This window comes from Gorilla gorilla, chromosome 7 (assembly GCF_029281585.2).
Source record: "Gorilla gorilla gorilla isolate KB3781 chromosome 7, NHGRI_mGorGor1-v2.1_pri, whole genome shotgun sequence".
In the NCBI taxonomy this organism is placed as follows: Eukaryota; Metazoa; Chordata; class Mammalia; order Primates; family Hominidae; genus Gorilla; species Gorilla gorilla.
Genome location: NC_073231.2, coordinates 27646438 through 27669432, shown reverse-complemented (window position 1 = coordinate 27669432; position 22995 = coordinate 27646438). Strand labels below are relative to the sequence as shown.

Sequence of the window (22995 nt, the reverse complement as noted above, 5' to 3'; positions counted from 1 at the left end):
TGACAATGAAAACCAGGTGTAGGGAATGTGAAAATAGAATCAGACTTGGCAGCTGAGTGAATGGAGGGATAAAGGAAAGAGTAGAAGATACCTTGAATTTTTTTTTTTTTTTTTTTTTGAGATGGAGTCTCGCTCTGTCACCAGGCTGGAGTGCAGTAGCACGATCTTGGCTCACTGCAACCTCCACCTCCCGGGTTGAAGTGATTCTCCTGCCTCAGCTTCCCGAATAGCTGGGACTACAGGTGCCCGCCACCATGCCCAGCTAATTTTTGTATTTTTAGTAGAGACGGGGTTTCACCATGTTGGCCAGGATGGTCTCGATCTCTTGACCTCATGATCTGCCTGCCTCAGCCTCCCAAAGTGCTGGGATTACAGGCATGAGCCACCGCGCCCAGCTGATACCTTGAATTTTTAAAACCTTGGATTTGACAGGTTTAACATCATAAAAGTGAAAATTACAGTATTTTGAAACATAAATTTCAAAAGAAAACTGGCACCTAGCATATTGTATTTCCAACCTGTGTAGATGGTATAAAACTATAAACATTAAAGTTGAGAGTTCTTGGAAAGCCATTTGGAGTAATAAAAACATCAGTAGCAAGGTGTTATTTCAGATGATTTTACAGGTTATCAGGGAGTGAAATAAGTGAGACGTTTGCACAGACTGCGCAGATAGGAGTTACACAAAATGTTTTAAAACTTTTTCTTCTCTTCACCCTGTAAAATGTCTATAGGTGTGTATGCTTGGATTGGCATTAATTTTGTCCTTGGACGATTTGAGCATATTGAAGATGGTAAGTGTCATGTTTCCAACAAATGTATCTAGTTGGAAATTGGTGCTTTTCTGTTTAATCCAAAGGCTGAAAAAAGAGCTAAGCTTTGTGACACTCCTAAGCGTGTAGGAGTAGAATGAGAGCAGCTGCAGTTGAACGTAATTCAACTTGATTTTAGTTGGGAGGAGTAGACTGGGTTTGCCTGAATATGCTTGAAATAGACCATTAAAAGAAGGTGACTCTTCAGAAGAGCCCAGTTCTCTGGATTAGTTCTGTTCCAATGAACACTTTCTGTTCTTTCCAGATGATGAGGCCGTTGTGGAAGTTAACATTCCTGGAAGTGAAAGCAGCGAAGCCATTGTCCGTAAAAGGACAGCGGGCATTCTCGACATGGGCGGCGTGTCGACCCAGATAGCGTACGAAGTCCCCAAAACTGTAAGCTTTGCGTCCTCACAGCAGGTCATTATCTGTACAAATTTCCTTCTGTTTGGTTTGGTTTTCATTTAACATGTGTCCATCGTTCTTGTTTTGTTTTCTGAGTCTGAACACATCTTTACTGTGCTGGCTGAGGTGCCGCCTCTCAACCCAGGAGAAAGGAGACAGGACGAACAAGGCAGACCTCAGCTGAGCTGCTTGTGTGTGTTCATTGAAATCAGCTGGTTTGTTTTCTGAACGTAGAGTTTTTCTTTGGTATATACGCAGTCGCATGCTTGAGTTTCTGTTTATATTTTCTCTTCAATCACGTCTTTTCTCAACAGGTTTTATGAAATGTAAAATAATAACATCTGATTTTTTAAGTTAGAATTGGGGGAAATTCTTTTTTTTAATGGTTCAGACTTTGAGCTTCCTTGGGGAAGATTGAGGTTTGTATCCACTGCTTCCACATCTTTCAACTGGTGGTTTACTCGAACTGTTCTCCACCCTGTTCTGTGCTCTCTCAGTTGCTGCCTGGGCAACCTTGTCTAGAGAACCCCAGCACAGTTTCCAGATGTATTTCTGAATTGCTACACGTCTTTATTACTCCGTTTGTGTTCAGCTGTAGATTAACACCAAAGCCTAGCTTTCTGGATTTTCCCCTCAAAGGTGGGCGGCAGCATAGCGTAGCCGGCGGGGGACGGTTCAAAGTGAGACCGTGGAGCTAGACAGGCCTGGGTTTCTTCATCATCCTCCTCCTCACTAGTTGTGTGACCTTGTGCAAGTCATGTACCTTCTTTAAGCTGGTTTCTTCATCTGTAAACGTGAACGAAAGTACCTACAACATGGGGTTATTAGAAGGTTTAAATGAGATAATGCATCCAGTATATCTAATGCACTGCCAGGCAGCTAGTATGTTCTCAATAAATGTTACTGACATCTTTATTAAGTTCCTTGGAAAAATGCTTTGTAAATTCAAGTATTACAATTTGTTTTTCCTACCTCCCATTCCAGACATGCCTCTAGAGACTGTTACACTCTGTAAAAAATCATGTTTTTCCCTCTCAATATAAAGTAAAAAATATATAATGTTTGGAATAAATACTGAAAAATCAAGATTAAAAATTTCCCATGGATTCATCACCTAAAAAAGCCATTGTTAGCCTTTTAGTGAATTTTTTTTTCTACTCATAGTTTTAAAAAATATGGTTGTTATAATCTTAGTTTATATGATTTTTGTCCTTTATTTAACACTGCATGAGCATGTTCCTCCGTAAGCTATTGATTACTGTAATTAACCTTCCCTTGCTATTATATATTTAGATGACATCTAGTTTTTTCTGTCACAGAATGACAAAGGACATCTTTGCATATAGAAACATTTCCACGTTTAGGTTTATTTCCACAGCATAGGATTCCATAAATAAATTATGTCAGAGGGTATGAACTATTTTGCTGACTTTCTCTTTCAAAAAGTCATAACAGTATCACAAATTTGCAGCCCATCTGAAATTTCCTAAATCAGAATTGTCATATTGAATTATGAATGATGCTTAAAAGGCTCCTTGGGAAGTGCAGAAGCAGACATTTTTGTCCCTTTTAGATGAGACTATTTTTAGACCTTTCTTTTTAGTAGGAGGTTAAAGTAGCTTAAGCTGTTAAAGTTTGTTATGCTTATGTCTGCAGGAAGAAGTAGCTAAAAACTTGTTAGCTGAATTTAACTTGGGATGTGATGTTCACCAAACTGAGCATGTGTATCGAGTCTATGTGGCCACGTTTCTTGGGTTTGGTGGCAATGCTGCTCGACAGAGATACGAAGACAGAATATTTGCCAACACCATTCAAAAGAACAGGTAAAGCACCTTTCACTACTTGGCAGTCATTTGCAAACCTAGGTCTCTCCTCATAAAAAACAGACCCAGGCAAAGTGGGAAGAACTCAATTAGCAAAAGTGTGTTGCACTGTTAGCTTTTTATTCCCCCACTAGCTGAGCAGGGAGAAGAGATGAAAGCACACCAGGGTCCTGCCTTTGGCCCTCTGTCCCACCGTGCCCTGAAGGAGGTGTGTGCGTGCTCTCTCTCACCCGCGTCTCAACTGATGGATTAGAAATTTCACCATCAAGCTATAGAATAGTTTGGAGCCCTGGGTGGTGCTATTCATGATTCAGAGTCCTTGGGAAACCCAGTATCTGGAGTACTCCTGGTGTCCTGGAGGCCTCAGGTAGTGTGTTCTCTTGTTGCTGAGGAGATTGAAATATGTGATGTTCTGGAGACTCTGTGGATGAAGCAGCCAGTGCAGCTAGTTAGTGGATAAGAACCATCGTGAAGGGAATTATTCAAGAGAAATAAATTATCTAGAAGAGTCAGAGTTAGTGGCTTTTGAATTTAGCAATGAAGCTTTAAAAAATGAGTGTATGTAGAATTGTGGTATAGAAAATATATAAAACAAAACAGCACTCTATTGGTTTAAATTGACTGTATAAGTGTAAGTATATAGCAATTATTTATTTGAAATTTGTAAGAACATAAAAGCTATTTGGATAAATAAAAAAATCTGAATCTGGGGTTATGTAAGCTATCCTGTTTATTACTGTGTTTTATTTGTTTATTTTGATGAAACAATTTTGAGGGAAAAAAAATCCTAGTTCATAGAGCTAAGAGATTGTATACTTCTTTGATTAATTTAATCTTAATAAACCTGTGAAGGCCTGAACTTGAAAAAAGACCAAGTTGGAGCTATTCAGTACATTTACCACAAAGTCATGTGTGTAAATAGGAAAAGCAATAAAAACCTTTTCCTGTGTCTCTTCCAAAAGTTAACTGAATAGCTTTAATTATAAGATTGGTAGTCCCATGATTTTGTATTTTTAATTGGTATTTAGCACATTTTGGTATAATCATTTTTATAGTAGTCTTAAACTAGAAATATTTTATAGACAACATTTGAAACATATTTTTTCCGAAACCTTAATTGTTACTCATGTCAGAAAGCTTTATATAATGGATAGTTTAGTGGTACTTCTTAATTTAGATATAGGACAACTAAAAATAATAGCATGAAATATATATTTGACTACTCTTGGACTTTTATAGTAATTACAGGTGTTTCATATGTCATGAATTGAGCATTGAAGTACACATTTATCTCTTTGCCATTTGTAGTGGTGATTAATTTTTTTAAATTAAGCGAACATTTTTATGGCAAAGACCTTAATTTATTACATTCAACTGCATGATGAGTAACCCTGATCTGAGGAATACACAACTTGTGAGTTGAGTGAAAAGTGAAAACTTGACTGTCGGTGATGAATATTGAATTCTGACCATGCTTAACCCTTTAACAGTTCAACACCTGTCAGGCCCCTGTGATTTCACAGTATCCAACACCAACATCACTTGAGATTTTGTGAGCTCTTCTCTGTTTCTTGTTGCTTGAAGGCATGCACACACAATAGGATGACAGATGTTAACTCCCAGAAATTTCATTAGCAAGTAATAAGCCTAGTGCCTTTCAGTTAACAAAATTAATGTTTATTTTCTACAGGGCATCTCAGAGCCCATTGTACAATGGAAACTGCTGTCTGCTGCAGTTGGGACCCATAGCTGATCAAGAAAAGAAATAAGTTGAAACAGAATCATAAAAATAGAGCCAAGCCTTAGACATTCTGTCTTAACTTCTGTATTCATTCGCTAATCTCTTCCTCTGAACCAAGGTCTGTTTTTAGACTCCATCCTTTCTTTGGCATGCACTGCACCCCTCATTGAGATACCAGTTTGTCTTTGTTTAAAGAATACTGAGGACTTAAAAGAGATTTGCAAGGCAATTTGATACCAAATCCTTCTAGATGTTTGCTAATTTTTCCCAGTTTTAAAAATCCTACCCACACCTAGTTTGATAATTTTCTAGTAACTTTTCTAAAGCATCTAACCTGCTTTGCCCAGGACCGGATCTTGTCACAGTCACGTTCCTTCCATCTGTATTAGGTAAAACCACAAGCACTAGTGCAAAAATGGGGCTGGTAACACAGTTGCCTTGTGCCCAGCAGCTGGGAACATCAGGCCTTGTTGCCAGGATCGTCAGCTAATCGGATAGGTTATCCAACTGGACTCTGGTAGCCTGTCTGCTGCAGGCAAGTTTGTATCCTGACTCTCCAAGAAAGTCTCAAGTGTGTATTTTCCTAACTAATTATCTCGGAACCCTTTTCTGTTCGACGGACACAGTCCTGCAGGTCTCATGTCCCACAGAGCGTATTTTGAGAAACACTGGTTTGCAGCCACTTCCTGAAAACACAGTTTTCTGTAGAACTCACGATGAAGTTTCTTGTTTTGCCATAGGCTCCTGGGTAAACAGATTGGTCTGACTCCTGATATGCCGTACTTGGACCCCTGCCTACCCCTAGACATTAAAGATGAAATCCAGCAAAATGGACAAACCATATACCTACGAGGGACTGGAGACTTTGACCTGTGTCGAGAGACTATCCAGCCTTTCATGAATAAAACAAACGAGACCCAGACTTCCCTCAATGGGGTCTACCAGCCCCCAATTCACTTCCAGAACAGTGAATTCTATGGCTTCTCCGAATTCTACTACTGCACCGAGGATGTGTTACGAATGGGGGGAGACTACAATGCTGCTAAATTTACTAAAGCTGCAAAGGTACCCTTGAGAGACGCCATCTGCTCCGCATGCTTTTGAGAGACCAGTGTGGATGGTGACGGGTTATGTCCTCCCTTCACATTGGCAGGGAAAGACAGAGTATGGAAGGCTGCACTGCAGCATGTTGGGATCCTGTTCCCTTTGCTTGGAGGGAGGTCGAATAGTCACAGCAGAAGTAAAAAATGTACTGTACGCTGACTTCTGCACACCACTCCATTAGCTACCCTGGTCATCAGTTAGCTCCAAATTACAGTCTTTTATGTCATTTTTGTGCTTTGCTGCATGTGACAATTCTCCTACTAGCCTTCCCCCTCCCTGACCTGCCAGGATACTCCTGTTCTTGTGTTCTCTCTGCCTTCCTGACACCCCTTAAACTTAGGTGATGCCAGACTTCCACACTTGGCCCCTGATCTTCAGGTTCTTGGATGGTCTCATCCATGTTCAGGGTTTGCTGCTGCCTCTCAAGAAGAGGCTCCAATCCTGACCCCTGCCCGGTTGCCTGCTAGATTCCACAGCTCCAGACAAACCCACCATTCTCTCTCCATTCTGTTCCTGTTCTTCTCTCGGTTAATGGCATCGCCAACCATCCAGTCCCCCTCCCTGCAGCCTAGGAGTCATGGACTTCTCCCTCTAACCAATTCATCTCTCCCTATACACCCCAGTGTAATCAGTCACAAGTGTGGTATTTTATCTTCCAAGTATTTCTCAAACCCATCTCGAAGCGCAGAGCACTGTATGCTGTAATCATGTCAGACAGCTGGCTTCCCTCACGCTCTTCGCGACTTCTCCTCTGTGTCCATGTCCATGTTCCTGAAGTGCCTATGCCGAGCCTGTTCCCCGGGCCAAGTGCTTTTTCCTTGTGCTCCCTGTCACACACCCAGGCCCATCTTCCACCTCTCTCAGCAGTGTCTTCATCCTTTAAATAGAGGTCGGGATGGTAGCCTCCTCGAGGAGTTAAGTATTACATTGAGAAGACACACTTACACAATGCTCAATAAAAGTTATTATAACAAATAACTTCAAGAAAAGTGGGATCTCTTTCCCTTCTGTTAAAGACAAAAACCTTTTGCAGTTATTATCCCAGTAGCTTGTACTGTGTCCTCCACAGATGTAGGACTTAGTTTGAAGTAGCTAAAATACTGCTTCACTTTTCCAAAAATATATGCCCGTACCATGCAGTCATGGAGGGAGAAACTAAACAGTTTTGGAGAGGTTGGTTGTGGACAGCAAAGCTCTCTTTAACAATACCCTGGACAGAATTTTAAGGCAAGGCATTGTGTTTGCAAATCAGTAAGTATTCCCTGAGTGTTTGTGTGTCTTGCCATTTGTTGTGTAAGTTAAGCTTGTGTGTTTCCTAATGGGAAGGATATGCTTGTTACAAATATAAATTTGGTAAACCATTTTTAAAGGGAGAATTTTAATAAGCCTTTACTAGTGATCTATTTTGGTGAATTTGTTTTCAGGATTATTGTGCAACAAAGTGGTCCATTTTGCGGGAACGCTTTGACCGAGGACTGTACGCCTCTCATGCTGACCTCCACAGGCTTAAGTAAGTACTAGAAGGTCAAGCCCAGGGCACTCTTAAGAACCATAATGCAGTGTTGGCCCCACTGGCTTGCCACACCCTGGCCTCAGTCCAGCTTCTTCTCACTCACTGTTCTTCCCATCTACCCTGGACCCCTTTCAAACGGGACAAATACTTGTGCCCAGACATATTCCATATCTTTTTTGTTTTGGTCACTTTTACTGTCTCTTACCCCTGAAATTCCCCTGTTCATACCTTTGCTTGTTCAAGTCCTGCCCAGACATCAGAGTCCAGCCAGAGGCTGTCCCTTTCCAGTCTTCCTCTGTCCCCTCAATCAGACTTCATCCCTTTCTCTGAGTCTCAAGAATTCATCCTACCTCGCTAATGCATTTATCGTGTTCTGCTTTTTCTGTTGCTTTTTAAAAATCCCCTTTCATTGTAAGTCACTTAAGTGCAGACACTGTATCTTACTAATTATTGTATCTTATTACTTGCTTAGCACAGTGCTTGGCAAAAAATAAACCTCTAATAAATATTTAGAGTCATAGAATATCAGAGCTGAAGAGAACCTTCCTGCCATCTCATTTTATAATAAACTGAGGTACAAAGAGGTTGGAACCTGTTCAGTATTCATTCAAGGAGTACATGGTGAAATGCCAGCGGGAAAAGAAACCTATCTCAGGGATATATGACATTATGCCGAGACCGGGTTCATGCACTGATTGATTTGACAGGTGAACTGCTCCATGTTGTGGGACCAGGGATGTGAAGCAAGTACATCAACCTTGAAACGCGCACAGTTGGTTTGGGAGAGCCGGCCTGAGGAAGCCCCTGCCCCAAGGCTGCCCACAGAGGGAAGGATTGTGTGTGTGTGTGCCACCTTGACAGAGTGAGTCAGTCTGACTTGCCTTTGTGCTTGCCATTTGTAGGTATCAGTGCTTCAAATCGGCCTGGATGTTTGAGGTGTTTCATAGGGGCTTTTCGTTTCCTGTCAACTATAAAAGCTTAAAAACTGCCTTGCAAGTTTACGACAAGGAGGTTCAGTGGACCCTTGGAGCCATCCTCTACAGGACCCGCTTTCTACCATTAAGGTAGGGCTGTGAATTTGGGAACGAGAATCAAAAAGATGCTTTTCTGCAGTTACAGCACCTCGTGGCAGCTGTGGTCTGTGGCTGTTTGGGGCATTGCTGTTAGAGCCGGCCACGGCAGAATTGTAGGGACAGTGACGTTTGCTTTTGGTCTTGCCCCCTCCCCACAAGTGCTTCCTCCCTTCTCACCCTACCATCCCGTAATACACAGCACTCCTGTCCTACTGCCCTGTGTTTGGTTATTCTCAACTGTCTGTTCCCCAACCCCGGCAAAAGGGTCAATTCCGGGGTTCTTAACCTTTATGACTCAGGCCTCTTCTCCAAATACTGTTTAAATGCATGTATAAATACATAGGATTACAGAAGAAACCATCATATTGAAATAATACCAAAATATTACAGAAAACAAGTTTGTGATACTGTAATATGTGTTCTTCTCTATTAACACATTAAATAACAGGATCTGGCAGCAGAATTAGCACTTTCTGTAATTTCAGTGTAGTCAATGAGCGTCAATGATATTTTGAGGCATTGATGATACCATAATGTGACATGAAAGATCTGTGATTTTCATTAGTAACAAAGTTGCAGGTGCTGCCAACGCTAATGATAGTTTGTTGTCTGCATTCATGGTCGAAGAAATGCTACATTTCAGTCAGCGCTTGGGTAGAACAAAGATGTGCGTTTTTCCCCATTCACGTTTGCAGATCTGCTGTCAGTTGACCTGTGCTAAGAACCTGAGTTACCTGATAGATGAGACATTTGCTCTTCCCCCCACCCCCTCCATTTAATTGAGCATTTCTCAGCAACCCTTTTAACTGGGTTAACTGTAAAAATGGTGAGTCGTGGGTGTTACTGATCACAAGCATGCTGTTTGTTTACACATTGACTTCTTTGTATCAGCGAAACCTTCACGGCTCTTCTAAATTCCTCTGATTTTGGTTACCCAAATTATAATGACCGACTTCAGAGTATACTTTCACATGTTATCTCATTGATACTTAGAAGTCCCCTGCATTGGGCTGTTCCGTTCTCCATTTCAGAGGTAGGGTTGCAGTTCCTAAAGTGCAGCTCTGGGGCCTGGGTCCCGCCGTCCCCCTGTGCACCCTTTCCACCCCTTTCCTTGCTTACTGTCCTGTTTGTTGTTTGGTGTTCACATGGGCAGAGACATCCAGCAGGAGGCCTTCCGAGCCAGTCACACCCACTGGCGGGGCGTTTCCTTTGTCTACAACCACTACCTGTTCTCTGGCTGCTTCCTGGTGGTGCTGCTGGCCATCCTGCTGTACCTGCTGCGGCTGCGGCGCATCCACAGGCGCACTCCCCGGAGCAGCTCGGCCGCCGCCCTCTGGATGGAGGAGGGCCTTCCTGCCCAGAACGCCCCGGGGACCTTGTGATCCAGCTCACAGCTCCACGAAGACTCAAAAGGAAAAGCCATTTTTGCCTCAGGGTTTCTCCTCTTTATTTTCCTGTGGTTTTGTTTTTTCTTTCCCTTTTTTGTTCCTCCAAACAAAAACAAAATGCAGGCCGGGCGCGGTGGCTCACGCCTGTAATCCCAGCACTTTGGGAGGCCAGGGCGGGCGGATCACGAGGTCAGGAGATCGAGACCATCCTGGCTAACACGGTGAAACCCCGTCTCTACTAAAAATACAAAAAATTAGCTGGGTGTGGTGGCGGGCGCCTGTAGTCCCAGCTACTCGGGAGGCTGAGGCAGGAGAATGGCGTGAACCTGGGAGGCAGAGCTTGCAGTGAGCCGAGATCACACCACTGCACTCCAGCCTGGGCGACAGAGTGAGACTCCGTCTCAAAAAAAAAAAAAAAAATGCATTGTTTATAAGCCCTGCTGTCTAGAAGTATTGCGTTTAGCCATTTTGAGTACGGCATTAAATTGAGGAGTGGGGAAGAGGGAAATTCACTTGATTTTTGCTGCACAGGATATCTGCCAAAAATAAATGAGATTTCTGGGGTTTCTCTAAGGAATGTTAAATTTAAACACATGCACTTTGATACTGGAGGGAGGTGGAAAGATGCATTCTGTCAGTGGAGAAGGGGACTGAATAGTGATGCTTTTATAGAACCAAAAAACTTACTGCCTGAAATGATAATCCTCTTTTTTCTCTATCTTGAAAGCTCTAACCTGAAGAGCGTGATTTTTTATTTATTTATTGTTCAGGTCTGTTACTGTATATGTTTTCTTTGCAAATTTAAATTTTTTAAACCATTTATATCCAAAACAGAGAAACATGGGCACCAGGAGATAACCATTTATAAAAGTGATAGTGAACTATCGACTACAGCTTTGTGTGAGTGTGTGAAAAATCCCAAGAAACCAGCGTGAGGGTAGACAATGCTGGTTCCTTAAAAACACACACTTCAGAATTTACTGGTACATTTTATTTAGAAAAATCCTCGTTACTGTTATCTTTTCCTGACCGCAGGTAATTACGCTCCTTATTCCATATTTCAGTGGCATTAGAACACTGTGGTTTTGAAAGAATTGGAAATTCCTAGTTTCACCAGTTTCGGTTTTATTGGAACTAGAGCACATGCCCACTTCTTGCTCAGTATTCCTCAGTGTTTCTGCTTAATTGTGCCTCAGTTTCTTCCAGCTTCCAATTGGTGTTTCCCCCACCCCCCTTAATTGAAAGTCGTCTCAGCTTTTAATCGTACTGGGAGACCCCATGCACAGCCTGCCGAGTCCTCTTCCTAACCACATTGACTGAGGCTGTTGCTGGCAGTGCCACTGTAAATCCAGAAGGGAAGAGTCTGCATCCAATACAGGAAATAAATTCACATTTTGAAGGAAAAAATTCGACAATTTAAGCCAAAATCTAAAAAGGACAATTGGATTAGCATATGTGAGATTGGTGTTTTTTCACCTATTTATTTAGTTGAGAAGTTTGGGGAATTCTCGTACAGTTTTTTTAGGTGGAGTTTGTTTTGTGCGAGTGTCTGTGTGTGCTGTTCCCTAACTCCAGAACAGTTAAATTCATGTAGTTGGTAGCAGATTAGTACCCAGAAGTGGGGTTGTTGCTGTAACAGATAACTGAGGATATTATAAAAGTGGCTTTGGAACTAGGTACTGGGCAGAGGCTGGGAGAGTTTGGAGAAACAGGAGAGAAAAGGCCTGTATTGACATGAACTGAGCATTAGGGGCAGTTCTGCTGAGGGATCGGAAGAGAAGACCAAGGGAATTCTGTCCCAATTGTGGCTCAAACTGCCTCAGGTGCAGCTTAACCTGCCTCTCTGGAAGGTAAAATGCATCTAATCCTTGAGGCAAGAGCTGTGGGGGCATGGCTCCCTCACCTGGATTTCAAAGCGTGTTACCAGCAGCCTGGGGACCCAGGCTCTGCCTCTCTGGATTTACCTGCATCGTATTTGCGCTTCATGGTCAAAGTTGTTAAGAAAGGGGTGAGCTTCTGGCTACCTAATAAGTTGGTCTTGGCCACCTGCCTGCGACACTTCCTGGAGGAGCCATGGATTATTGGTGGAGGCTGCAGGGAGCTGGCGATGGAGCCACTGGGGTCAGCGGCAGAGAGGGAAGAAAGGAAAGGAAGGGGCCACAAATGGGTGAAGTGGGCAGGTGGGCACCCAGGGAGTTAGGGGACCCCGCCTTCCAGCTCTGGGCATAGAAGAGTTAGTCACATGCCTGAGGATCCTGAAACAAGGGCCGAGAAAACCTCACTGCTCCAGCTGAGAGGCAGTAGTGGATTTGCCATTTTTAAACAGTTGCCTAAGAAAAAAACGTTGAAGAATATGCAACAGACACTATATGTGACCTGTGAAGCCTAGAATATTTACTAAAATATTTACAGAAAAAGTTTGCTGGTCCTTGTGAGAACAATGCAGTTCAAAAAAGGATACAGACAGAAGCATCCTCTTAAATCAGGAATGTAGTTTCCATTTGTGGGCACGAAAAGATGGACAAGAGAAGTAACCAAACTTCAATCTTAAAATATTTGTTTATGCACCAGAATTTCACTTTGGATTTTTCCATCTAGATTATTTTCAAGATGAGTTTTCAAACAAACCAAGAAACCTGCCCCTCACCCAAAATTGTTTAAAAAGAGACCACTCAAGGGAGTTCATTATGCTGTATGGAGATGTCTGCAGTCGCAGCAAATCACATTCCAGAGAAGGTCTCGCGTAGGTGAAGACAGCCAGGTGCTTTCTCTAAGAGATACAGGGTGGGTGAGAGACAAGCCAGGGAGGATCTTAATTCAAGAGAAGAATTCATACCAAGAGCTGACCAAGAAGGCAGTAAACTCTGTGTACTTGTAGCAGAAGAAATTGGACTAGGAACTTGCCCAAAGCTTTATCAAAGAAAAGCATTGTGTTCAATCTTGGTAGAAACATGCCAGCAATAAGTGCTTATGTTCCATAGCCATATCATGGGCTTCTCACTTTTAAACCTCCTCCAGGGGATGTTCTCAGAGATTTCACAATCCCTCTGGGGACATTACAGTAGAAGAGAAACACATGGAATTGTACCAGTGCTTTTTGCCCATGTTCATCCTAAGCTCCGGCTTTAGGCAGTGCTTTCTGACCTGGGCGGAGTGAAGGCGTTGCTGGTGGCTGAGGCCAGTAACATGGGGCCCCTGCCCAGCCACCCTGAAGGCTGGGTAGGTCCCTCTTTTCACCACCAGTTTTCCACACCTGTGTACTCTAGATGAACAAACTGTGGATAAACAGATATTTACATTTTAAACTCAGGCCTACACAGAGTAGTTTTCCTTATAAGGAGCATGTATCACTTAGCAAGAAACTAAAAATGGCAAATGAGTTTTTCATCCTTTAAGAAAAAAATCAGCTTTAGAATTCTCTGCGGTCAGTTGTGTGCAATGCAACAAAACTACCTTTCAGTAAATTACTTAGTTATTTCAGTGTTTTGTTTCTTTTGATACTAAGTTTCCCTTTCAATAATGAATGATGTGACCAACCAAGGAGAATTTGTTTGTTCTGTACTAAAATTATATTTTACAGTTAGGAATTATAAAAAGCAAGGGAGCATCTTTAAATGTTTTTTGTTTAAGCGATGTCTTCCATCCAAAGTAAGAATAATTCTCTCAGAACGTCCTTTTGGTGTCATGTCACTTGCTGTATGTGGCAGCCTTACATTGCTACACTTGGGTACTGAAAAATCAATAAAACAGAAGATCATCATCCCATGGCCCGTAGACTGTGTGGGCTTGCTTCCTTGTCATCTTTGAATCTTCTTACTCATTAGAATGATGAGTTGAACTTGAGTCCAAATTCAGTGAAATACATTGTCTGAGTCTGACGCGCACCCTTTGCATGTGTTGTGTTGGGTGTGCATACAGTGAAGCACAATTGTGTGGGGTTGTGGAGAGGGCGTCCACACTCTCTGCAGCTCAGAAACCAGATATTTCACAAGTAGTGACCAACCCACGACGTTAAGCCATTCACCAACAATAATTGCCACTCTGAGATGACTGTTTATAAGGCCACCATTTTAAGTACCTACTTGTATATAGACAAGGAAAAGTAATAAAATTAACCAATTTTTATGTATTTAATAGTAACAGCAAATGCTGACTTTATGTTACACTGTTTTGCAGTTCGATCTAAGCTTAGAACCTTTGGCTTATTTCCAGAAAATTATGACTGTCATTATTAATGTTACGTGTTACCAATATGGAGGATGAAATTAGACGCTCAGCATGTTTCTCAGCCGTTGGAGAATACATAGATGTTCTCCTGGAGCAGGAAGGTGGGCCTGAGCCATAACCTGAAAATAGATGATAGAGACAGATGGGAAGGGAAGGGGACCAGCTGTTAGGACCAACAAAAATAAAGGCCTGAGACATGCAGGAGAGGAGAGGGAAGCGCAAAAACAAAATGAGAGAACAGAGCCAGCAAAGTGAGCTCAAGGGAGGTCCTCAAGCCATTGATCGCTAGGAAAACAGGACACAGCATTAAGATAGAACTGTCGTAAATAATTTTTGAGGCAGTGCAATGATTATAGGGCTTTTTGCCTGACTTTAAATACGTTAAAATATCTAAGATGTTAAAAGACATCTAAATTTTTATTCCACTTGGTGGAAGAGAAGTCAGTGCCTATTTCCAACACTAACCATGTTGACAGGTCTGAAAAGCCATGGCTCTGTGTTTTTGTTTTCAGTCTGTTTCCATTTGTCCTATGAATTGGTATGTGCCCTGTGGGGTTTTTTGGTTTTTTTGAGATCCTGAAACGCTAATGGTTTGCACAGAGGGGGTCGTGAGGTGCAGGTCACCTCTGTCAGAGTCACAGTGTCTTCTTTTGGAAACGTCATGAAAAGACAAAGGAGTGCCCGGCTAATCCCAAAGCACGCCTTGGCAGAGTGGATCTGCCTGGAGCATCCATCCGTGGCAGCATGAAAGGCAATCCTGTGAGAGTCTTCCCGGCCTCACCTCGTCTGGGAGCATGTGGGCCTGTGAGCCCACCTCCTCCTAACAAAAGAAGAGTGTGTCTGTTGATGTGTTCTATTTTGCTTTTAGCCAGGCTAGTCCCCCTGCCCTTGCGCAGTCCAGCCTCTTTCTATTAATAGATCCATTAAGGTTGACTGAGACCTGCTGCAGGGGACACTAGGGGCACTTTGGCCTTCGATCTTTGCCTTTCACCCTTGACACTGTTTGGCAGGTGAACGACATCCGGGCTCCAGACTTCACAGCCACTTCAATATTTCTGTCAACAGCCTGTGTCTGTTTCATGTAAGAGGCCCAAACAAGAAAATCAAGCCTTAAGAAGGATTTCTGCCTTGAGTAAAAGACTGAAAGCTCCTCACAGTACACGATGGTGACAGGCACAAAAGACAGGCTTCTTGTTTAAATAGGTGAACTCCAAAGACGAGAGAAAAGGAGTTTTTTTCCTCCCGTTCAACCAGTCATCAAATAAACATCTCAGGCATCTGGTGTTTTGTCAAGGGATTGGGATTCCAGTGGCCCCTGTGTGACTGGAAGGGGAAAAGTTTGTCCGTGGCAAGGCCATCGAAACACAAAGGAGCAGCTTTAGAATCCCCAGTGTGGGTCTTCTCTTGTGTTATTTCTACAACGTCCTTGTGCCAGCTGTTCTTGCTGTTCTCTCAGGCTTCTAATTGGGAGTGTGCATACTACCTTTCACCCTTTTTGCCTTCATGAGAATCAGAGTTTGAAGTGGACAGTTCTGAAAATACTAATCATCTTTTTTTTTTTTTTTTTTTTGAGACGGAGTCTCACTCTGTCACCCAGGCTGGAGTGCAGTGGCGCGATCTCGGCTCACTGCAAGCTCCGCCTCCCGGGTTCACGCCATTCTCCTGCCTCAGCCTCCCGAGGAGCTGGGACTACAGGCGCCCGCCACCACACCCGGCTAACTTTTTGTATTTTTAATAGAGACGGGGTTTCACCGTGTTAGCCAGGATGGTCTCGATCTCCTGACCTCGTGATCCACCTGCCTCGGCCTCCCAAAGTGCTGGGATTACAGGCGTGAGTCACCGCACCAGGCCTAGTCACCTTATTCTTGCCTGTCATTACACAAGACTTAAACTCCAGGGACCAGACTTAGCACTTTCTTTTCCTAAGATTGCTTTTTCTCCCACTTGGCCCAAGCTTTAATACCCAGATTTTAGACTCAAAACACTTAAAACATTTGGTGGGCTCTCCTCAGCCTTGTAAAGTTCTTTGATACTGGTCATGGCAGCACAAGAGAATTTTCTGGAAGTTCCTGGCTGTTTAATGTTCAAATTACACGTTTAAATTTTCTCCCACCTCCCGTGGCCCTGTTTTCCATCAGTGTATCTATTTCTGGCCCAAATGTCCTTGAACATGGACCATGACAGGTCCTGTGTTTACTTTCCGTGTTTCTACATTTATAATCCAGTAAAGAAGACACCGAGTAGTACATAGTATTTTGTAAATATTTGTAAACTAATGAAAATCTGGTTTCTTTCACAAATCAGCTCTTTAGGTTTCTAAAATTTATGAAACAAATCTTTTAAAATCTATTCTAGGCCGGGTGCAGTGGCTCACGCCTGTAATCCCAGCACTTTGAGAGGCCGAGGCAGGCGGATCACGAGGTCAGGAGTTTGAGACCAGCCTGGCCAACATAGTGAAACCCTGTCTCTACTAAAAATACAAAAATTAGCTGGGCAAGGTGGCGGGCGCCTGTAGTCCCAGCTACTCAGGAGGCTGAGGCAGGAGAATCACTTGAACCCAGGAGGCGGAGTTTGCAGTGAGCCAAGATTGTGCCACTGCACTCCAGTCTAGGCAACAGAGCAAGACTCTGTCTAAAATATATATATATATATTTTATTCTCAATTTTTGCTGTTCTTTCCAGATGTGCAGAGTTTTGTGTGGTTTTAAAACCATATGCAATATGCCGTGAAGGGCGGGATGGAACCCAGGCCTCTGAGTCTCAGTTCTCTGTTCACTTCCCTCCACCAGAGTTTGTTAAGGGAGTGTTGCATTTTAAAGCTGTATTTAGAAAAACTTAGGAAAACCAAGTTTACCTCAAGTGGTTTCCTTTTTTCGCAACCTGTTCAGGCTTGACAGAAAGGAAAAAGAAATCCCAGAATTAGGTAGTAATAATAGAGGCAAAGTGAGATTGATATTTTCTGAAGCCCTGCTTACAGAAAATAATTCCTGCATATTTATTTTATTCTAAACATAGCTTCAGATTGTTTTTCATTCTAGGTTGTCCTTAAAAGTCACTTTTTAAACCTCACAAGAAGCACCAAATGTAAGGGGGAAAGGATGGATTTGACTACATCTAAAGTAAGACTTTCTGTTCATCAAAGCTAACAGATGGCAGACTAAGAAGGTATTTGCAGTGACTGAAATTGAAAAGGGATTAAAATGTACAAAGTTTCTTGCAAAACAACAAGAAAAAGGAAATCCAAAAGAAAAAACCGGCCATGGATATTAATAGGTGATTCACAGCAGGGGAAACCCAAATGGTGAACAAGAGATAAACTAAGCTGAAGAAATGCAAATGTAAATTAAGACCCACTACCTTATGCCCCTCAGAATTGCCAGACTTCAAGTGCTGACAGTGATGCGGGGCCTGGACTTCAATATTGCTGGTGGTGGTGCAAACTGCAATGCATACCCCAGAAGGGAAGCTGGCAGCTTAAAAGTTAGCAGCGTGTGTGCCCTTTGATTCAGAGAGCCACTTGCGCGTGGCTTTCCGGAGAGATTTCTACCTGGGTCCATAAATGGACTTACGGAAGGATGCCTTGGTAATGATTCTGAGTGACTGTGTTGATGGAGGCAAGCAAGGTCTTGGACAAGTCAAAGGCGGCAGGTGCGTACCACGGAATACTGTATAGCCATGAGAGACAGACCTAGAGCTATGAACAGCAAGCAGGTGGCTCTTAAAAATAGTGTTGAATACTGAAAGCAAGACATGAGAATTGTTGTATAATGCCATTATGTTAATGTAGGGCATACGACACTGTATGTGCTATGAGAATGTGCATATTTTGACTCAAATACATTAAAATGGACGTTATGGGGACACAGATTATTTATGAAAGGAGGAGAAAAGATAAAACTGATTTCCTTGTTTTAGGGTGACCTCACATCCCAGTGAGCCCCTCAGTTCAGGGCCAGGGAGGTTGATTGGTTACCCCACCCCAACCCAACCCAGGCTGTTTTCAGCACGGCAGCCTGATAAGGTGTGATTCAGACCTTGAAGTTGTTAGGCAAAAGCCCTCCACTCGGCTCTGTATTTGACTCAGGAAGAACCGAAGTCTTTATAATGGCCTAGACAGCCCTGCACCGTGGCGTCCCACTCCACACCTCTCTGACCGCAGTCCTCATTTCTCCGAGACTCCGCTCCAGCCACCCTGGCCTCAGGGCCCTCTCAGGACTTTCCATCCCCCTCACCCTGCTTCACTTTCCCCCATGATGCTTATGACCTTAGATCTAGTACACTCTGTTTTCATTACGTTCCATGTACGACTCTCCCTATTACCCTACTAGAACATGAGCCAGGGGGCAGGGGGCTTTTGTCTGTGTGTTTTCATGTTGTATCCCCAAGCACAGGATCTGATAGGCGGTAGACATTCAACAAATATCTGTGGAAAGAATGAACAAGGCAGGATCCTTAAAGCGAGGGGGAATGACCAGGCTGAGAACTGAGAGAGCATGCTAAACTCCACAGTCTGGCCCCAGGGATGGGGGCAGGAAAGATGGCACCACCTCCTTGCTTTATTGGAGGGAAAGAAGGTGCTTCTTGTGCAGAACCGTCATCATAATAGAACGATAGCTTATTACACACCACGCACTGTTCTAGCTCTTTGTTAGCTTACATAATCCCTGTATTAGTTCGTTTTCACACTGCTGTAAAGAACTTCCCAAGACGGGGTAATTGATAAAGGAAAGAGGTTTAATTGACTCACAGATCAGCATGGCTGGGGAGGCGTCAGGAAACTTATAATCATGGCGGAAGGTGAAGAGGGGGAACCAAGACACCTTGGCAGGTGGCAGGAGAGAGAATGAATGCAGAAGGAACTACCAAACACTTATAAAACCATCAGATCTCCTGAGAACACTATCACGAGAACAGCACAGGGGAAACCACTCTCATGATTCAATTACCCCTACCTGGTCTCCCCCTTGACATGTGGGGATTGTGGGGATTATAATTCAAGATGAGATTTGGGTGGGGACACAAAGCCTAACCATGTCAATCCCCAAAATGACATCATGAGGAGGTGCTTTGATTACCATCACTGTACAGGTGGAGAAACAGATGTGGAAAAGGCACACAACTTGCCCAAGGTACCCAACTAGCCAGTGGTGGGGCTGGGATTTGAACGCAGGCAGCCTGGCTCCATTCTGTACTCTAGAGCTGCACTGTCCAGTATGACGGCCACTAGCCACATGAAACAGGCCAATCCAAACTGAAATGAGCTGTAAGTATAAAATATACACCAGATTTCAGGCCGGGCACGGTGGCTCATGCCTGTAATCCCAGCACTTTGGGAGGCCAAGGCGGGCGGATCACGAGGTCAGGAGATTGAGACCATCCTGGCCAACGTGGTGAAACCCCGTCTGTATTAAAAATACAAAAATTAGCCAGGCATGGTGGTGGGCGCCTGTAGTCCCAGCTACTTGGGAGGCTGAGGCAGGAGAATCGCTTGAACCCGGGAGGCGGAGGTTGCAGTAAGCTGAGATCTCGCCACTGCACTGCAGCCTGGCAACAGAGTGAGACTCTGTCTCAAAAAAAATATATCTATATCTGTCTGTCTATATATAGATATATACACACCAAATTTCAAAGACTTCATGTAAAAAAAAGAAATATGAAATATCTCAGTTTCTTTACATTGGGTACATGAGACATGACAATATTTTAGGTATATTGAGTTAAATAAAATGTTATTGGATTAACATCACCTGTTTCCTTCTACCTTTTTAATGCGTACACTAGACAACCTAAATTGCCTGTGTGGCTCACAGTATATTTCCGTCAGACGGAGCTGCTCTCGGTACTTGCTTCTCAAAGTGTGGTCCTTGAATCAGCAGCATCAACATCACTGAAGCCTGACGGAAGTGCTGGATCTCAGGCTTGGTCTCAGACCTCTTGAATCAAATTCTTCATTTTGCCAGCCTTCCAGGTCACTCATAATGCATGCTCACATTTGAAAAATGCCGCTTCAGACCAAGCAGCAATTTTTTTCTCTAAAGGGCCAGATAATAAATATTTTAACTTTGCAGGCCACATGACTTCTGTCCAAAACTCACCTCACTGCTTCTGTAGTATGAAATGAACCAGAATATGCACATGAATACGGATTCCACTGTAACCTGCATGGACCTAGGGGGACTGAACAAAGCAGGGCAAACACGGGAATAAAAGACAAGAGACAAAAGAGTATATTTTGAAGAAGAGGTCAGGGGGTACCTTGCCCCTAGTGGACAAGGGCCCTGAGCTTTACACAGCCCTCCTTATTTATTATGCAAAAGAGATAGTGAGAAGCGGGGTGGAAGAAGGGGTCAGCTGCTCAGTCTAGAGTAGGCTTGCAAGACTGCATTCCTCGAACAACAGGCTAAATGTTGCAGTAGATAACCTCAGCGCCAGGGAGTGATTGCCTCCAGCAAACCTTCTGTCGGCAGGAGCAGCCGTCAGTTTGCTCACATCCTGCATTCATGATAAACAGTTTGCTGTTGGATCATACAGCCTCCAGTGGAATGCTGCGTTGGTCACACCCCATGGGCCTTCGGCTCCCTGCATATCCCCCTTTCTGTTTATGAATTAATTGAAAGAATGTAAGGCCAGGCTGGGCAGCTCTCATTCTCCGATTGGCAGTCCATCCGATTTTACAGACTATAAACAGAAGACAGAGACAAAACAACATTATTCCAAGAACTACATATAAGATGCTAATGTGGTGCCTTAGATAGGTCCAAGGGTTGAGGCTCTCCAGGCCTTGCTGGAGTTCGGTCCCGTCTTCTAAAGAAGGCTGAAATTCTTGAGTTTGCCTATTTAAATCAAGAATTTTGTTTTGTAGTTCACCAATATCAAAGGTGATGTTGGATGTGAATGTTCCCTGCAAATGGGCTTTCACAGGGTCCCACGGATACTCACTTTGGTTGTATTCTAAGTTGGTTACACAAATATGAGTGTGATTAAAATGACAGCGCAATTGCTGCTGCAACTGCAAGCTTTGTACTTGTGCCCCTAACCATAGAACCGTGGATTTCAACATTGCCACTTCAGTTTGTAGCTCAATGTTAATTTTATTCTGAAGTAGCCACGCTTGGTCAGCTGCGCGCGTCCAGTTCTCCACGTACTGAGCTATTTGACTAGAATTATGCAAAGCTACAGAAGATATCACAAACAGAAGTTATTAGCATGACCAAGTAAACAGTAGCAAAAATTATCATGCCTAAGGCTCTACGGGCACGGTGAGTCAGCTGAGTTAGAAGTTTCACAAAATGCAAAGCAGGTGTGGCAGCCCAAGGCTCAGACAGATTAACAGGAATCCCTAGCCCAGGGATACGACCTAAAATCATCACAGTAGAGATATTACGTGTTTGCAATGTGCTATGATTAGTGCAGTGATATAACTGGCAAGATTTACAGGTCAATTGGGTATTGTTTACCTGGAGCTGGTCCTTCTTAGCTGCCAAAAAGACATAAGGATTAAAAACACAAACTGTAAATTGAGTAATGATATTCTTTACAAATGTAACCTTATAACTGTGTTGTGACTCCAGTCGGCCTTCTCTCCGTCTTTGCATTCAGGCTCAGCTGACTCATGGCTCATACCGGGACCAGGTCCATGGTTGGCCACCCTGGGTTCCTCCAGTCTCCCATTCCATGGTCGCACGCACCTTGAGGGCACCCACACGGTTTGTCCATCTCCTGCAAAAACACAAGTATACCCTCTTCCCCACATTAGTAAATCCACTGGACCTTTCCATTGGCTTTCTTCTGGGGATTTCCATAATACTTTTGGATAAACTTTCCTCTTTTCCTCTAACACTTGCCAATGTCTTTCTGCTGGAGTCTTACCTTCCATACCAGGAGTCAGAAAATTTAAAGTAAGGCTAAATGTAGTTTTGATTGAGGTGGTAGTTGGCCTCCTATACCCCCTTTTTGTTTTTTCAACATGCGTTGTAATGTTTGATGTGCCCGCTCTATAATGCCTTGTCCTCTAGGATTATAAGGAATTCCTATTTTATGGGTTATAGCCCAAAGCTGTAAGAAATTTTGAAAAGCATGACTAGTATAAGCGGGTCCATTTCAGTTTTTAATTGTTTAGGTATCCCCATGTGAGCAAATGATGACAGACAATGTGGCCATACATGACCAGCTGTCTCACCTGTTTGGCATGTAGCATGCAGCATATGAGAATAAGTGTCTATAGTCACATGAACGTAGCTAAGCTTACCAAAGGTTGCTATGTGTGCAACATCCACTTGCCAAATTTCATTTGGAGCCAAACTTCATGGGTTACAGCCTTCTACAGGTATGGTTCCAGGGACATGCTGGCAAGTTGGACAGGCTTGTATTATAGCCTTAGCTTGGCTATGAGATAAATGGAACATGCGAGTAAGGGTGGAAGTATTTTGGTGCAGAAGCGCATGAGACGCTTGAGCTTGCCGAAACACAGAACCAATCAGTTTGTCTGCTTTCTCATTACCTAGAGATAGGGGTCCAGGAAGTTGTGTGTGAGAGCAAATATGAGAAATACGAAAAGGAGCTGCATGAGAATGAATAACTTGTTGAAGTCTTAAAAATAAATTAAGCGGCTGGGCATGGTGGCTCACACCTGTAATCCCAGCACTTTGGGAGGCCGAGGCAGGCGGATCATGAGGTCGGGAGATCGAGACCATCCTGGCTAACATGGTGAAACCCCTTCTGTACTAAAAACACAAAAAATTAGCCGGGCGTGGTGGCGGGCGCCTGTAGTCCCAGCTCCTCGGGAGGTTGAGGCAGAAGAATGGCGTGAACCTGGGAGGCGGGGCTTGCAGTGAGCTGAGATTGTGCCACTGCACTATATCCTGGGTGACAGAGCAAAAGTCCATCTCAAAAATAAATTAATTAATTAA

At 43.4% G+C, this 22995-nt stretch overlaps 1 protein-coding gene across 6 annotated transcripts in view; it reads left to right on the top strand.

The window, feature by feature from the left end:
• Positions 1-19832, top strand: part of ENTPD4 (ectonucleoside triphosphate diphosphohydrolase 4) — a 34831-nt gene extending 14999 nt beyond the window's left edge. For 2 of the 6 annotated variants that reach the window (XM_055348937.2, XM_063709138.1), the window contains 7 exons: positions 735-794; positions 1078-1232; positions 2874-3040; positions 5522-5846; positions 7310-7395; positions 8301-8462; positions 17125-19832. In XM_055348937.2, coding sequence (XP_055204912.2) covers positions 735-794; positions 1078-1232; positions 2874-3040; positions 5522-5846; positions 7310-7395; positions 8301-8462; positions 17125-17149 — 980 coding nt within the window. In that variant the 3' untranslated portion in view covers positions 17150-19832. Of the gene's footprint in view, positions 1-734; positions 795-1077; positions 1233-2873; positions 3041-5521; positions 5847-7309; positions 7396-8300; positions 8463-9624; positions 13641-17124 lie in introns of those variants that run through there. The other 4 variants (XM_004046783.5, XM_055348935.2, XM_055348938.2 and 1 more) reach the window with 3 other exon arrangements.
• Positions 19833-22995: the final 3163 nt, after the last annotated feature.